At 44.3% G+C, this 16,997-nt stretch overlaps 1 protein-coding gene across 1 annotated transcript in view; it reads left to right on the top strand.

The window, feature by feature from the left end:
* lrmda (leucine rich melanocyte differentiation associated) overlaps positions 1-12,235 on the top strand; it is a 246,995-nt gene extending 234,760 nt beyond the window's left edge. Inside the window, exon 7 of the mRNA XM_069659043.1 lies at positions 11,816-12,235. Coding sequence (XP_069515144.1) covers positions 11,816-11,895 — 80 coding nt within the window. The 3' untranslated portion in view covers positions 11,896-12,235. The remainder of the gene's footprint in view (positions 1-11,815) is intronic.
* The last annotated feature ends 4,762 nt before the right edge of the window (positions 12,236-16,997 follow it).

The raw sequence follows: 16,997 nt of genomic DNA, 5'->3' as shown, positions 1-16,997 counted from the left end.
GACAGACTAACCGTTGAATGACTGACAGGACGTTTACAACATGCCACACTGCCTGGTTAGAAGTATTTGCAAAATCTGACGTCTAAGCGTCAATAATGTCAGCGCGGAAAGCAGCAGCTATGTTGTGTTTCTTCAGTGTGACGGACAGGCATATCATTATGAGGGCTCGTTAAGCCAAGACTGTTACTGCAAATTATAATCAATTCAGCCACTGATAGCTAATAATTGGTACCTTTCCTTTTGCTTTCTACAACATGTAATGTATAAGCGTGTATATTTTCAGTGTTCATTTAAAGCTGCTTGATGTTTTACTGCCCCGCGTCTCTTGCTGTGCACTCTCGGCTCGTTCGAGTTCTTCTTCTGTTGTGGGCGGTGTAATCCCCTCCTTCCTGTCCCTCCTGCCCTCCTTCCATCCCTCTTTCCCTCCGCCGTCTCCCCAGCCTCTGCCTGGGTGAAAAATGGGGCGCATTTCCCTGATAGCCTGTGTGGATGTGGAGAGTATAAATGGCTAATGAATTACAGATGAACATTGACGCAAATTAATCTTCCTGATGTCCCAGGGTTATATGGCAGCTATTTAAAAGTTTAATCAATACGCTGAAGTTGAGAACATGCAGGCGCTGCAGTTGTTTGGCCGCAGTAAACAGCCAGGAGGGGAACAGGGAAGGCCTGAGCCCAGGGCATGCATCATAATGACAGCTATTTATGTTTAATGGTCTAAATATTTCTTATTGCGAGAGGACAAATGTCACTTTGATTTTCAAAGTTACACGCAGGAGTTTTGTTTGAGACCCGAGAGAGACGAGTGACACCTCAGCTGTTTAAACGGTCGGTTTATTGACGTAGCAGTCTATCAGTAGAGTGAATATGGAGGGGAATGGATTTAGCTTCAACGTGTCATATTAAAGAAACACTTCTTTTGTGAGAAATGTGCATCATAAAAATGACAATAAGGTGAGCCTCATGATGGTGCCATCAATATGATTTCCCTAAGTGAAGTTTCTTCTGGGTCAATTTTGCTTGCTACTTCTCTCTCTCTCTCACGTCTATGCAAAAAAAAAGTGTGTGTGTGAATGTATAGCATTTCAACAAATCGCTAAAAAATGAACTCAATAAAAACAGTGCATCACAGGTTTAACACAAGAAGCTTTATATCACTTTTTGAAGGGTTAAACCATGTTTTCATTGTGTTACGAGAATGACTGGGAGTTTGGCTCCTGCCTTGTCAAGGGCAAGTTTATAGTGGTCGGTGTGGGGCTTACCTCTGCTCAGCAACAGTGGCTAGCTCAAACCAAGAGCTCCCCATGAGCGGCCAGCCCAGGCAGCATCAGCAGACGTTTCTTCTTCTTTACGTTTTTTTGTTGGTTCCAAAGAAATAACCAACTGGAGATAAGCTTCTAGTCCTTGTCGTTATCAATGCACAAAACAAAAGGTGCTCTGGTGTCAGGTCTCAATCATCATGGTGGTTCAGCACCAAACTTCTCACTGGACGCTGTTACGCTGCAAACTCAGTACACCTGAGGAAGCGGGTTAATTGATAAGCCCCGCCCACAACCAGCCAGCCAAAAGAAAGAGGGAATTAATAATGTGACGACTAAAGAGCAGACGGCTCAACCTAACAGTTGTTACTGATGATAGTATTAGACATGTCTGAACTATACTTTTTTTTTTTTAAAAACAAATTAAATTATAAAATATTTTAACACACTGTTTTCAGTACAAAAAAAACACATAGCATGCACAGGAAATGGACTGAAAATTAAGTACAGTGATACCAAAATTTTCAAGTGCACATTCAATAATAGCCCTGTGATGGACAGGCGATCAGGCGGTGTACCCCGCCTCTTGCCAAATGGCAGCTGGGAGTGGCTCCAGCCCTCCCGCTAGATAATGGATGGATGTTTAATAATCATCCAGTGTGTTGACCATTATTATACACTGTAAATACAGTCAATAAATTGTATTATTTCTGCTCTGGAAAAAGCTATGAGCAAGCTAAAGCTAAAAAGCAAATGCTTATTCCCCTGTTTAATGAGACACACACACACACACACACACACACTAACACACGTATTCAGCATACCAATACTAAGTGAAACAATTCCATTTGGCTCCATGGCAGTGTGCTGTGTGTGCCAGCCCGTCTCTCAGTAGGCTGAATCAGAGTCCACTGGCTGTTGGTTTATGGGACGCGGGGGGGTTATCTATCTGCAGGCCTCCCTATAGTGAGGAGGTGGCGACTCCATCTCATGACGTTGGGCTGAGCTGATAAAAGGACAGCCGGAGATGGATCGTGTCCACAATAATAGCCCTGGCTCACAGCAGCCTACGCCCCAAGCCCATAAGTCACTCTTGCACCAACTCTTATAGATGCCTGCCCCGAGCCCCGTCTGACCCCACCCCCTCCACCTGCCCGGCAGTGTTATTTCAGCCCTCGGAGATAATACTGAAAGTGTAATTGCCTTGTTAATTGGCTTTTTTTCTTATTGCAGTTTTGCACTGATGGATGGCGGCACTGATGGAATTGTTGGTTAAGTGGCCAAACTAGAGGGTGGGACAGAAAGGGAGATAAGGCGAAAAAATAAAACAAACAAAAGCAATCAGAGGGGAAAAAGAGAGAGTGTGGGGAAGGAGGAAGAATAGAGTGGGAGCAGTTTAAACGAGAGGGGAGGGAAGATGTGCGAAGACGGGATGAGAAACTAGAAGAGGAGGGAGTAGATTCATGCCGAGAATAGATAACCTTGATGTTAAAAGCTACATCCGTCGGATGTGTCTCTCTGTGACATATTGATGGCCCTTGAAAAGAGTCAAGCTGATTGTATGCAGGGAACAATCATTAAACCCACTCCATCTCCCTCCTCTCTCTGACTCCTCTCTTTCCATCTCTTGTGAGTGTGTGTGCTTGCATGCACAATTGTATGTGGTGATTGAATGCAGAGTTTTTAAGCAGGCTGTGAGTTAATAAAGGTAGATGTTCCTACAGGTTCACCCAGACAGACAGGAGTCGTACAGGGTGTTCATCAGATAAACACACCTCTCATTCTTATTAAGAAGTGTGTTCCATGTATCTTAGTTGACTAGACTGTTTAGTGCCCACACACTTGAAAGTATTATCATCACCATAACCACTATTATTGTTAGAGCTACTTTATATTCCTTACCACACTTGGCATTTCAGATTTCACTTGTCAGGCGATGGCATGTCTTAATCTGGCAAGGAGAAACTTTATGTTGAGGCAAAAAAAACCCACCTGCCCGCTGTTCTGGCATTATTAAGATGTGAAAAAATATGTATCCAAAGTGGCACTGATGTGCTGTAGCTTGGGAAGTCGTACTACTGATTTAATATGTTAGATCAATACATCCTTACAGGGTCCTGTTCAGGGTCGCGGGGGTGCTGGAGCCTATCCCAGCTGTCATTGGGCGAGAGGCGTTGTTACACCCTGGACTGATCGCCAGTCAATCAAAGCTCTGACACATAGAGATTGACAACCTTTCACACTCACACCTACAGGCAGTTTAGAGTCGCCAGTTAACCTGGGCGTCTTTGGACTGTGGGAGGAAGCTGGACCCACGCATACACGGGGAGAACATGCAAACTCCTCACAGAAAGGACCACTTTGTCCGAACCGGGATTTGAATTAGGAACCTTCTAGCTGTGAGGGAACAGCGCTAACAATCAGAAACATACCGAAGTATATTCCTAATATGCTGTGTGGTGACGTACCACATACCAACTCTCTACAGCCTGGCTAGCATGGGTTTAAATATCGTAACAGTACCTCGACGGTAAGAACCTGTTTGGAACTGCAAAATTTGAGACCCAGAGTTATACTTTTTCCTTGTTTCATCCTGTCCCGACTTTCAAGTTGCAGGTCTGAATGTGAGGCCTTGGCGGCACTCTTCTGGGTATTGCAAATCTGCCTGCAACACATGAAATGAATGGAGAAGGAAACATAATACTTTGCTGAGGCCACTCAGTGTCAGGTTGGGTAGCCTCTGCAGCTTGCCTTTCCTAACTAAATATTCCCTCTGCAGTGATCTACTCCTACTGGTTATTTATGTCCTTTAATTATGAACTTACACACTATGACATTTCAGCTTTTTCCAAAGACATAAAAGAAAGTACCTGTGAGAAACTACACTGTGGAGCTGAGAGAAGGGAAACAGAGGCCGGCTTTGTAAGAGATGTCGCACCCAAATTGTAAATTATGTCGATATTAAGTGTGTTTGAAAATTGCGGTGCAGGTTATCTGGTGGAAACATATTTTTAGGAGATAAAAATCTGCTAAGATACCAAAACCGTTAGCTGATAGGATGGAGTACGTCCACCAGAACCACAGAGTAAGTGACTGTACCTCTTACTAGTGTTGGTCATTGATTTAGTGCTCCCAGTGATATATAGAGCTGTCTTCCTGCACTCTTTAGTTATACTTTATATAGAAAAATTATATATTATCAAGAAAAAACAACTTTTTTTTTACCATATTTGTTGATTTGATAGCAAAGCACTGTACAGAGGAGGCTTTGTACAGCTGGTTTACTCACACTGTGGCAGAGTGGCCCATCAAGCCCCCGTAGAGAGGACACATGCTTTGGGTAATCAGCTCTGAAAAGCCCAGCCTGCGTGCCTGTGAACCGACACTGCAGCACAGACACAACACACACACTGCAGAGGCCTTTAATAAAGACAAGAGGGTCGGCTTCTCCTCTTAAAAACAACAAGGTGCTGCGAGACATATGCACAACAAAGGCCTGATTGTTCCTCCACCAGGGCATGATGGAAACATTAGCCTCCACATCGCTTTGTTCATCTGTCACTTTAATGGCTGCTCCCACTGTTCTCGCTGTGCGCCGTGTTTGTGTGCAGGAGATGAAAGTGTGCATGAGTTGTGATAATATGGTGGAGAGTGCGGGTGTTGATTCAAGTGTGCTCAACCATGGCTCAGGATACACAGAGGATATTGTAGACTACTAGGTTTGGCACTGTACCACTTGTTATTAAGTATCAGTTCATCAGGCGGAACCCCACAGGCGCGAGCGCGGCCTCAGAAGGCGTTATGTAAGAGTGAGTGTGGCTCCGTTATTCCCTTTTCTATCTCCAGCCACCCCATCTTTCTCCGGGTTTCTCTTGTAATAAGAGCAGGCTCTCGCTGCGAAGGGAGCGCAGCGAACTGGAATGTGTTTATGCACAAAACACACTGCTTAATGTAGTGCTGTATGTATGTGGAGAGGTTGAGCCAAGGTGCAGGGAAAATTAAGACACATTCATGGACTTTTTCCCCCACTGGGAAAAAGATCTTACTCTAGTTCTTTGTTCTGCTCTTACTCCTTTATTTACTCCCTCGCTCCTGTCTCCTTTGGGCAGCTTCAGACTGCTGGATGTTTGGAATATTTCGAAGCTTAATCCTAAAGACAAGTGGACTTGGTTGAAGTTCTTGGAGATGTTTCACCTCTCAGACTGGTGGCACTGAGTGTCCTTAGTACCTTGTTGCCATTAGGTCAACAGCTCAGGTTAACGACTCACCCTTGATTACACATCTATTAGCATACTGATGACCTAGAGAGGCTTCTGTTTCTTGCTCCGTCCAACAGTCAGTTTAAACCTGAAGAGGCCTTTTCAGTTGAGAGTTGAAACACCTTCAAGAACTTCAACCAAGTCCAGCTGCCTTATGGATTAAGCTTGGAAATACCATGACCTGGATGACTGAGACTTTGAATAATATATACCTGATTCGGCCATCCCAACAATAGGGGGAGTAAGCAGGTTTGGAATCTTGGTTGGTACCAATGATCAGCCAAAATTATCTGGTAATGAAGATCCACTCTTAAACCTCCAAAACTGCTCTTACACCTATTTCCCACCTAAATTTGCTTCGACGTGGGTTTTCCAGACCCTGGAAGCCCTTCTTATAGATGCCGATTGTCTGTTTTCCCATTGCCAGTGAAGTATACTTTGCTTTCGGTCTCTTTTCTGCTGCGTCACCGTCTGACATCACAAACGCCCCCGAAACAGGGTTAGTAAACAGTGAAGATGTTACGGTGGTTAGGTCTTTATTAAGTATCTATTACTCATTCAGTCTGTTTATCAAACTCGGCGCCGACAAATTTGGAACAATGTTTGAGCGCTGCTCAGACGGGGATGGGCGGTATTTGTAGGCGAGATGACAAGTAGTCGCAGAAATTACCGACGGAGCATATCATCGCGCAGAGATAAGCGTGTTGACGCGGGTTTTGCGTTCCCATCAATGCCAATCGAAGCCGAGGCGATAATTACCCGGGTCTAAAGTAGAGTCATTTGTCTTCTCTGAATGCTGATTATAACCTCTTCCATCAAGCAAAAAAGCCGTGTTTCTGCAGCTTAAGACTCATCGTGGACATCCCGATAACATCAAACATATTTGATATTTAAGATTTAAAATGTTGATGACTACATCTGTAGTTTCAGAGCGGGAAAACCAGCCAATGAGGGAAAGAAAGAGAAGAAGATGGAGCCAATCATGGTGTTTCCAAGCACATGTAAATGTTCTAGTCCTAAGGCTTATGTTAGCTAGCTTGCTACTGTTTTGTCTCTCTTTTGTTCTTTTAAAAAAATTTATTTTTTACTTTTTATGCCTTTATTTGAGAGAGAGGACAGTCGATAGTGTTGTAAACAGTGGAAGAGAGTGGGGAAGACATGGCAAGTGGCGGAGTCGAACCCGGGCCCAAGCATCGAGGACTGAGCGTAAATGCATGCAATGCATGGGACGAATGATTTAATCGCTGAGCTAAACCGTCGCCCAATGCTACTCTTTTATTTACTCATCCAGACTTTTTTTTTTTGTTTTTTGTTTTTTGCACCCCATCAGTCTATTTGCTTAGACAATCACATGACATCATAGGAGATCGCGTGAATTGGTACGCAGCTTCTTCTGTTACACAAGATAATTTTAGTAATGCCCCGTAGAGAGTGATGCTCCATTATTTTAGTATCTTGTAGTGTGTGCATGTCTGGGATTAGATTGAGGAAGATCTGTGAAGTTTCTCGTAAGGTGTGTGATGCGACCCCATTTTTAAGTCATTCAGTATTTAATACTCCTGCAGTCTGAGCCCAGCCATACAATATAATAGTTTTTGTTTCTTTTAAGCACTGTTGCAGAGTTGCAGGTCCCACATCGCCACATCTTTCCCATTGGTGCTGGAGACTCTCAGAAAGTGTTCCCTCCAATCCTTCTCGGCCCCCCTACGGGCGAGTGATGAGCTCAGCAGAGTGTGAAGGCTCGAGGGGCCGTTAGCTTTAGTTCCTTCATCTGTGAAGGTTATCTCTGAAAGGCTTTGGTTGCAACCTACAAATATATCCCCTCTAGGTAATGTCTTATAGAGATATAGAGCTTTGGTTCTGGTACCTCGGTGGGTAATCTCTTTAAGGGCCCCACTCCTGGAGAGAGTGAGTTTTCTCGCCGGGTAAGCTGTGAATATGTGAAAGGCCCCGGCGCCCATGTGATCAGAGCGCTGTGAGACACCCCGAGTCCTGTGGTGTCAAGCCCAGTCTCCAGCCGTGGCACCTATATCCCCAGGCAAATCACGGCAGCTGGATTCCCCCCCTTGTCCTCCCTCCCTCCCCAAACTAACCCAACCTCCTTACTGTCAGAGCCGCACACACACACACACGGAAACACACACGTATATATATCCCTCACACACCGGGGGAGCAGGCAGGCATGGAGCTGGTCCCGGATTTTATCGGAGGTGACAGCTCCTCACACTTCAGTGTTTGGATCACCTCAAGTAGCTGGGCTATGAGGGGAAATGAGCACTGCTCCACTACAAAGTCCAGATTTAGATTGACTGAGCTTGTCCTCGGGCCTGTGGGCTGCTGCTGCTGCTGCTGTACTGCTCCTCCGCCTGACAGAACACCCACTACAGCTGCGAGGGACTGGTATGTGTGTGTGTGTGTGTATTTTTGTGTGGGTACTTTATATGTGCGTGCGTGTGTGTGTGTGTGTGACTTGGTAGAGCCTACTTTGAAGAGTCAGAGCGAGTGGGGGGAAAGAGAGCGATGTGTCAGGTTTGGTTAGAATTGAGGGTGGCATCAGAATATGCTTGGCACTAATATGGCACCAGTATCTCTGTCCCCGTCTCTGCTTTCTGTCACTTAGTTGCCATTCTCTCCCCGCCCTTGACAATGTCTCTTTGGATTATGTGATTGGACTTAGCGCTCGGAGCACCCCTCATCCCTCTGCGACACCGCCTCTCCCATAAGTCTCTTCTTTCCTGCTCCGTCTCTGGCCTCCCCTCCCCTTTTTTTTTCTCCCCCCTTCTATAATGCACTTGATGTCTATTTAAAAAGCCCGGCGAAAGCTGTATCTGTTCTGCTGTCAGAGGATCATTGACAGCGCTAATGCCACTTGTCCTTGCCTCATTTGGCGAGAGGTGACACCTAGCTGCTGCTCGCCACATTCATCAAGTGGCAGTGGCAGCAGCAGCAGCGGCGTGACATCAGAGACAGAGCGGACCAGTCACAGAGATGTGGGCAGGCCTCTCCTTGGACGGGAACACACCACTCATTACAAGAAGAAAGCAATGTCGGCCATCTTGGATTCATTCTGAGACGGCATGTGTTCAATTTAGTTGACTTCTTTTTCGTGCAGCTTTTTGTGTCTCTTTAGATTTCTTTGCTGTTTCCTTCTCTTTCTTGTTTTGCCTCAGTAAACAGGCTGACGTGAAATGTACCGGACTTCTCTCTAAGGAGTGATATGATTGGACTTCGCCCTCCTCTGTTATTAGTGTTGTGTTCCTAACAACCATCTGTTGCAAATAGAAATAGCAAACTGTAGAATGCCTTAAAGGAGCATTACGACTCCTGGAAAAAGCCACTGTCAGTCAAAGCTGGTGTTCTCTGTAATCGATAGAAGCAATAATGCTTGAAATTGGCGCCATAGCTGTGGAGAAAGTTGTACATACAGCTCATGGTTTCGCCCATTCTACATTCCTACAACACCCAGCGTGCATTGCGCCCCCCCCCCCCCGAAAGGAACAACCCAGCGAGAGACGAAATACTACCGTTTTCCATTCAAGGACATTGATCGCTGCAGGCAATGGCTCAGAGCAGTACAGAATCCGAAATGCAACAACAATATACCGGTGGATGGTCTAAAAAATCTTCAGGTCGGCAGTCTACATTTCAAACCTGATGATTTTGAACGAGACATGAAATCAGAGGCGGGTGTCCTAGATTGAGGAAGTGTAGTTTAGCAAGCTCCCTGGCCTCCGCCAGATGACGCGTTTTATGTAGTCTAAAGGGAGCAGTTTTAAGCACTCCCCACAGAAGAAGAAAAAATTCAGTTCAATTCAGAACTTTATTAAAGACTCGAGGCCCAGATAAAAATACAATACACAAAATAAGTTATCCTAAAGCACAATTAAAATTTATGGAAAATATATTTTAAAAATTGTCGTATAAGGAGACATCTGTACCAGTGTCTCCAGGAAAAAGAAGAAGAAGGAAAGGAAGGAAAAAGACGACTGAGCATGCCCAGGTCCTTAGGCTGTGCAGCTCTGACGACAGAGGCAGACCGACCCCTGGATGCTGACGTAGTTCATTAATACCAGACACACAGAGGTACCTCAGGAGGTGTCGGTGGTGCAACAGTTACGAGAGCTTGACCCAGGTGCAGCTATCGTGGGATCAAATCTGACTCCACCAGTCTTTTTTCATTGGTGACTTTGATGCACTGCTTGCTTATACAATCAGTTAAGCCGCTATGTGACTTGAAAATTGCCATAAATATGTGTGTGTGTGAATGAGTGACCATAGGCCATAGTCGTCTTTTAAACGTCTTTTCGATAGAGAAATGTTCACTTGGGAACCCTTAAAGCTACAAACATGGTTTTGCTCATATTCAACATTTCTCGATATAACTCGTCTTTGTCCTTCAGGATCTCAAACACAGTGAATACATTTGCTATCAATCATAACTTTAAGCCCTGTTGCAAGAGTTTTAAACCCTGCATTGGCCTCACTCTGTGGTAACCTCAGACTGTGGCCTTTATCTATAGTCTTACTTTAGATGGGGTCATTAGACCTGCAAATAAAGGATGCGTTGTAGCTACTATCACTAATGTATTCCACCATATGAATAGTTCTGAATATGCTTTTGCTACAAGCAAGTAAATTTGACTCGCTAGTTCCGTCAAAATGATTCTCTCTGCACTGCAGCAATCAAAGAGGCCTTTATTTCCAGCTCCGATCGTTTAACACAGTTCATCGCCATGTATTTGGCTCATGACCCATTTAAACAGACGCTTATTTGTCTTTGTTACTTGATGTTTTTACAAACAATTTTAACTAGATGCCTTTATGATTACATGAGATTACACAAGAGGCTATTTTTTCAGTGTCATTTGTTTGTCAGCTGGAAAAACCACTGGCCTGATTTTCATGTAACTTGGTTGTAAGGTGTAGCCTGGGCGGAGGAAGAACTCATTTACTTTTGTGTGTGTGAAAGTGGATCTGACTCACAAACAAGCGGTTATATCAACCCTATTTTAAGAGTGATATATATGTAAGGTGAATGTTGTGGTGTGGCTAAACATACAGTACAACGAAAACTATTATAAAGGGGGGGTATTATGTTAATTTCAAGCTTCATATTTCCCTCTGTGAAACCTGTGGAGCAGCTTAGCATAATTTACAGCAAAAAAACCTCCTAATTTTTCTCACACTGGTGCTCTGTGCAGGCCCTCATACAGCCTCTGCCTGAAATGACTCAGTCAGCTCTGTCCCTTTAAGAATCCCCGCCCCTACAAGCCCACTTTCTTCTGATTGGCCAGCTCTCCAATGCCTGCTGAGGCTGCACTTTAGCTATGTCCCAATCTAGCTAAAGCAAACCAGTAATCTTAAACTGTGTCCCAAATCCAGGGGCTCGTGCCTTTAAAGGCCGTGTTTGAAGGCTGATTGCGTCACAGCGGTGCGTCGAAGGTTGTCCCAATTCGAAGGCTCCTTCAAATGACAACAAATGCGTCCTCTTTTTTCCCAGGCAGCAAAGGAGGTGCAGCCTTCGCGGCCCGACGTAACCCGAGATTCATTGCGCGCCAATTTAAACAACATGGCATAGCGTTTTTTTTGGGCTTCAACTCAATCGAATAGCTCGCGTTACACAGGTTTAAAAAAACGAAACAAATCTTTAAAATAATAGGTGAAGTTATGTGATGTTAGTTATGCAAGCTAGTTAGCCCGCTAGCTACCTGTTGCTAGGCGTAAGGAGCAGCGTTTGGTGACGCAAACAAAATCCTCTGTAAACCAGACTCATATCAGTTCGGCTGTAACGGTCTACGCAGGTGAAGAATGGCGCATCCTCTGTAGACCGCATCCTTCGAGGGCTGCAGCCCCTGGAGTGGGACACAGCTTTTATGACGTCACAAAGTGCAGCATGTAGAAAAAACTGCGTGAAACCTGGTGTTCACAGCAGCCTGGGGATCTCTCCAACATACTTTTACCGACAGATTTGAAACTGCACCCACGTTTAGTCTGGACATCAAACATTTTAAAATTATATACTGTATATGTCTTCAAATGTAAAACTACCCCTTCTTTGAATGATTTCTGTTATGTTAAAATGTCTATGATCAAGAAGTGCAAAGGTCACTGCATATGTTGCTACATGTACATTAATATAAGCAGGTGTGAACACAGTGTTTTACTCTGATGCTGAGTTCTATAAAAGGAGGTGAAGACGTTTTTTATCGTATAAATAATAAATGTTTTCTTATTTATTTTTTAAAACTACAAGTATGACCCACATGTCACCTGACTCGCTCTCGTTCTGTTTTCTAGGGGTATTCGCCAAGTGTCGCTACGTCTACTACGGCAAGCACTCAGAGGGCAACAGATTTATCCGGAACGACCAGCTCTGATTGACAGCTTGTGGGGCCAAAAAGAGGGACATGATGGATGTAAACAGAAGGAAAAAGATCAAATCTATGTCTTATTTATTATAACCACTGGTGATATTTGAGTCGTATGATCTGCCACTGAAAAAAAAAAAAGATTATAGTTATACAAGTTTTATTTTATCTGAAGTTTTTAAAGTTCCTTTTTCCGGCCTCGTAGTTATGGCCTTCTCTGCTGAGCTGTGTCTGCGGCTGACTTCCTGCTTCCAGCTCAGAGTCAGGGATGACACTCTCGCTGACATGACTGCCTCTAAGCAACAGCAGCAGCACAAGTCCAGACACGCACGACACACACACACACACACACACAAGGACAGCCTCTCTCTCTCTCTCTCTCTCTCTCTCTCTCTCACGGTCAGTGACATACAGACCCAGCCAATTGCATCCTTTTCTATGACAGCCATGATGGATCACCCGTCCACTACCGCCACTAATCAAGGGTGAAAGGGGTGACGGTCACACACCTGGGGCCTGACATCTCTCTCATTCTCTCTCTCTCTCTCCCTCTCTTTTACACACACACACACACACATATCTGCTGTTTAAAACATTAAGACGCAGCATGGACAGAACAAGGTTTATTTTGCCGGGTTAAACATTCCCGACACTTGAGGCATGATCAGTCTGTATTTTTTAGCGTGCATTAAGTGCAGTATTATTTTCCTCCTTTTGTTTGAATGCGTTGTATTGAATGGATACATGTGTGTATATGTTAGCATGTGTTTTTATCTGGAAGAGATGTGTTTAAAGTGTAAAACCATTCCAATAAGAGCTTTAATGAAGGACAGAGTTGTAGCCAAGTATGCATTTCAGCTACATAAATATGTATTATGGTGTTTTTTTTCATGTTTTTACCTTTTCAACCATCAGCTTTCAACCCCTCCTGAAATGCATCATGCAAAAAAACCTATTCGGAATAATCTTGTAATAGTGGCAAAATTCAATGTTGAACCTACAGTTGCCCCTAATGTAATCAAATGCATTTTTTGTAACTGTTTATTTATTAATAATCATGATTTTACGGTTTTTATTAGGATTTTAAAGCCCTATCACACGAACACAAGGTTGTGGAAAGTGTCTACATTTTTTAATCTTACCTAAAATTACAGGGAGCCAACCAATCTCAAAATGTAACATGTATAAAAGATGTAATTAGGCTGATTTGACAGAGAATTGTAAGAGCTGAATGTCTTCAGGTGATTAAAAGGGTTGAACTAATGTGTCTGTCGTCAAATTGATTCAGGGCCTAATGTGCTCTCATGCTTTCACATTGATTCCTCCTGACACAACAAGACACTGTTTCCTGAGGATCAAATGTCCATCACACTCATATTTTCCTCCTGTGCAAAGACAGTAGAGCAGAAACATTTTAATATCCTTTTGTAATTTGTCATTATAGTAGCAAAAGACGCCCCTGCCCTGACCAACGAATGTCATGAGGCTTGCTTACATCACCTGCTTCTTCAGAGGTGAAGTAAATAAACCGTGGTGAGGAGGTAAAGAGGAGAGACTGCCTGTGTTTGGGAGTTGAAAGAAACCATGTTGAGCTTCAGTCCAGCGCGTCAATCATCCGCAGACAGATGAAGTAAAGGTCAGAGATAGCCTCATGCAATGTTTGTCCACAATGTCTGAATCTGTTTATTTCTTATTTCTCCAAGCTTAAACATTTGTGCGAGCCTACATGACTGTGAGCGTGTGAGAGCACGCGAGCTGGCCTGCTTGTGTTTATACACCACTTCCTACAGGACTGTGTGACCATATTCCAGCTGACATGCCGTTCAGGAGCCTGGTCACTAGTGCCGGCGTTTCAAAATGACAAGGTTTATTTGTCTGTGTTTTGATATGCTCAGAGGAAAGTGGGACTGACAGCTGGAGGAGGCAGGAAGAGGGGAGCCACAACAAGTTCCCCCCCGCACGACACAAAATGTCATCCTTCCCCTGACTGCGGCGCGCGCCCAGCCATCCTGCTGAAAAGAGCAGACATTTAAAACTTTGTGACATGTGTCACAGGCACTGCCATTGAGCCAGTGCCACTGATGGAGCTGGAATTGACAGGCCCCGAGCCACCGGAGCTGGCTGGGGGACACACCGAGTTTGGTGTGTGTCACTTCCCATCCTTGTCAGGGACGCATCCCGAGCTGCCACACCAACACAAACTGCATTATGGGATGGGCGGAGAGTGCCGGAGCGGGTTGACATATGCCTGACATGCGCCTGTGTGCATGTGAGGGGATGAATGGGAGGCCTGGCATCACGCACAGTAGATTAATTAAGGTGTGAGCCACAGATCTACCTGTAGGCGATGCCCTCCTTGACCCTCGGCTCTGCCGCTGCTTCTTGGGAACTTCCTGGCTGAACAAATGGCACGCAACTTCATCAGAGCAGATCAGTGACATTCTGCTTTAGTCGCCCTGCAGGCTTCTCTACTAGCTACCATCTGTGTGTGTGCATTGAAAAAAAAGATACAACTCTGCACTTAAATATTTTTTCATGTGTATCTGTGCTTGTACGAGCCCCAGCTTGATGTCTGTCTACAATATATGTAGTGAATTTTTGCTTTTAATCTTAGAAATAAATTCCTAACGGTATAAACACAATAGAATAGAAATACAAACATTTTAAACTTGCAATTAGTAAAGGTCTAATAGGCCACTTGATTTGATGCAGGCTACTTAAAATTTGCTTGATTTTTGACAGTGCTGTTTACTGATAGGGGTTTCCCACAATGCATTGCATAAATCAAACTGTATCCCTACTTGGGGATAAAACGGCAACAATGGTGAGAGTGCTCTTGGAATATCTCTGGAAGAAAAATATTGCTCAACACTTAAGGTCTTTTTTGCGTTCTTGCAAAACGCTTAAAGTAATAATCGCGAATGTCTGTCAAGTCACTATCACCGAATGAGGTAACACAATGCTGATTGAGCCGATGGCCAGCTGATGAAAGCCTTTGCATTTGCAGTATTACAGACTGGGTGCGTGGTGACTTTTGCGGAAAAAATCACAAGCGGCGCCAAGTTTCCATCAGCCAGCAGTGGTTGGTCTGCCAGAGAGGGTAGGCGGAGCTAAGCGGCTGCTTTTCCGCTCTCTGCAAGTGTTGCGAGTAAACAGTAATCTACTATGGCTGAACAAACAAAGAAAAGATGGATGACTACAGATACAACTTCAAAAATAAGTGAGAATCCAAAGAAAAAGATTTTTTGCTCAGATGAAGGCAAACAGTCTAAAAAGGAAAGCGACCGTCAGCAAGGAAAATCAAGAGTTACAACCGGAGCCAACCGTGGACGTCACACATGCAACACTGTCTGGATATCTGGGGAGTGTGCTCCCGCAATTACCGTTTATCACCATATAGGTGCCGCCAAAGAGAACGAAACTGAGATCTTTGAGATTTCTACTTTAAGTAGAGTGACTTCTTGTACACTTCAAAGTATAGTGTACATTTCTAACTAGTATATTTCTAACTGTTGTGCCTATTGTTGTTTTAGGATGCCAATAACATCTGGCAAAAGGGACTACCGATGAAAACCAGCCTTTCGTCGCCTAACTCGGGTATATATACACTGTATTTCTATACTTTGTACGTTTATATATATATATTGTTTAGCTTTATTTTATACTGTAAGTGTGACCCAACTGCAACATTTTCATATTTGTGATATGTTCAAAATGTATACTCCATTTCTCTGAGCTCCATGTTGCACAGCACACTTCACCTCCCCAAAAGGCACAATGGTGAGTCACTCACTGTCAAAAAAAACTAAGCACCAATCAAAACGTCACTACATATCAGCCCACAGCCTGATGACTGATTGGCGTGAGCGCATGCAAATTTACAAGGAGGCAGAGGGAGGAGAAAAGGACTTGTCTTTATGAGTGACAACTGGCCACTGATAGCGGAGCTGCAAACAGGACGGGGTGAGATTCAGATTTAACTGTCCCCCTGGCTCTTGGAAGCCCCCCCCCCTCCCCTTCTGTCTCCACAAACCCCTCCTCTCCTGCACCTGAAAACACGTGGCCGCTCACTGCTGTCTCACTCGATCCAGAAGGCCAAAGGAGGGGGGAGGGTCGGCCCCTTATTTCCGGGGCCCGGTCTTAGATGAGTAACATTTGTCATTCAGGGTTGTGCTGTAGTAATTAGCTTGTCAGTGGGCACCAGGCTGAGCTGGCTCTTTCTGCTAAGAAAGATGGACAGACTGACACAGGAGCTGACAGCCAGTCAATAATGTGGCAATTAATGTCATAAATAATTCCACTGCCAATTATATCAAAATGGACTCTGTTCTTTCACAGGGCCTGCTACTGCCTTATCATTTCCTCTGATAAGGGGTACAACCGTCTTCATCCCCCCTGTAATTATGGGCCTTTTTATATGGAAATACAACATGGCCGCTGTCTCTGCACAGGGTGAAAAGTAGAAAGAGGGAGGCATGGACAATAAATACACCATGCTAATGAATGTGTGTTTTGTGCCCTTTACATGGGGTATTTCAGCAGGTCGTATAGCGAGACCGCGAGGCATTCCAAATGTCATTGGCATGAGGAGAAGAAAAAAGCATAAGATGATTGGAAAATGAAGACAATTACGTGAGAGAGATCGATCAGAGCCGATGTTCTAAAGGTTGCAAAAGCTTAACCAACAGTGAGAATATTGATCGCGACGCCCCACCACTTGGTGGGAAAAATTATATCCATTCTCTGTCTTCAAGATGCAGGTCAATCAATCGCAGCGAGTGAGAATACATGATGAGCTGGAATCAGCAAGGGTTCACTGAATAGTAAATGCGTCGTATATTGGGTGGAAATAAAAAGGGAAAAGTGGGAATTTGCTTTGAAATGCTTATTATCCGCCTCCTCGGCCGGTTTCCACGGGCTCATTTGTCTCGACAAGTGACTCAGTCACTGTGAACGGTCCCCATCAGCCTGACACTAAACTCTTCCTGTGAAATGTATGAGCAAATAAAGTGAGCTCAGCACATGTAAAGGCCTCCTAATGCATTGTAAAACAGCCTTAAACACATCAGATGTATCTTCGGGACGGGAAGGTCGCTCTGATGGTAATATAT

The sequence above is a fragment of the Semicossyphus pulcher genome, unplaced genomic scaffold, assembly GCF_022749685.1.
Source record: "Semicossyphus pulcher isolate SPU_LCO1_2020_fin unplaced genomic scaffold, fSemPul1.0.p SCAF_12, whole genome shotgun sequence".
NCBI classification, from domain to species: Eukaryota; Metazoa; Chordata; class Actinopteri; order Labriformes; family Labridae; genus Semicossyphus; species Semicossyphus pulcher.
This window is presented reverse-complemented; position numbering and strand designations above follow the sequence as displayed.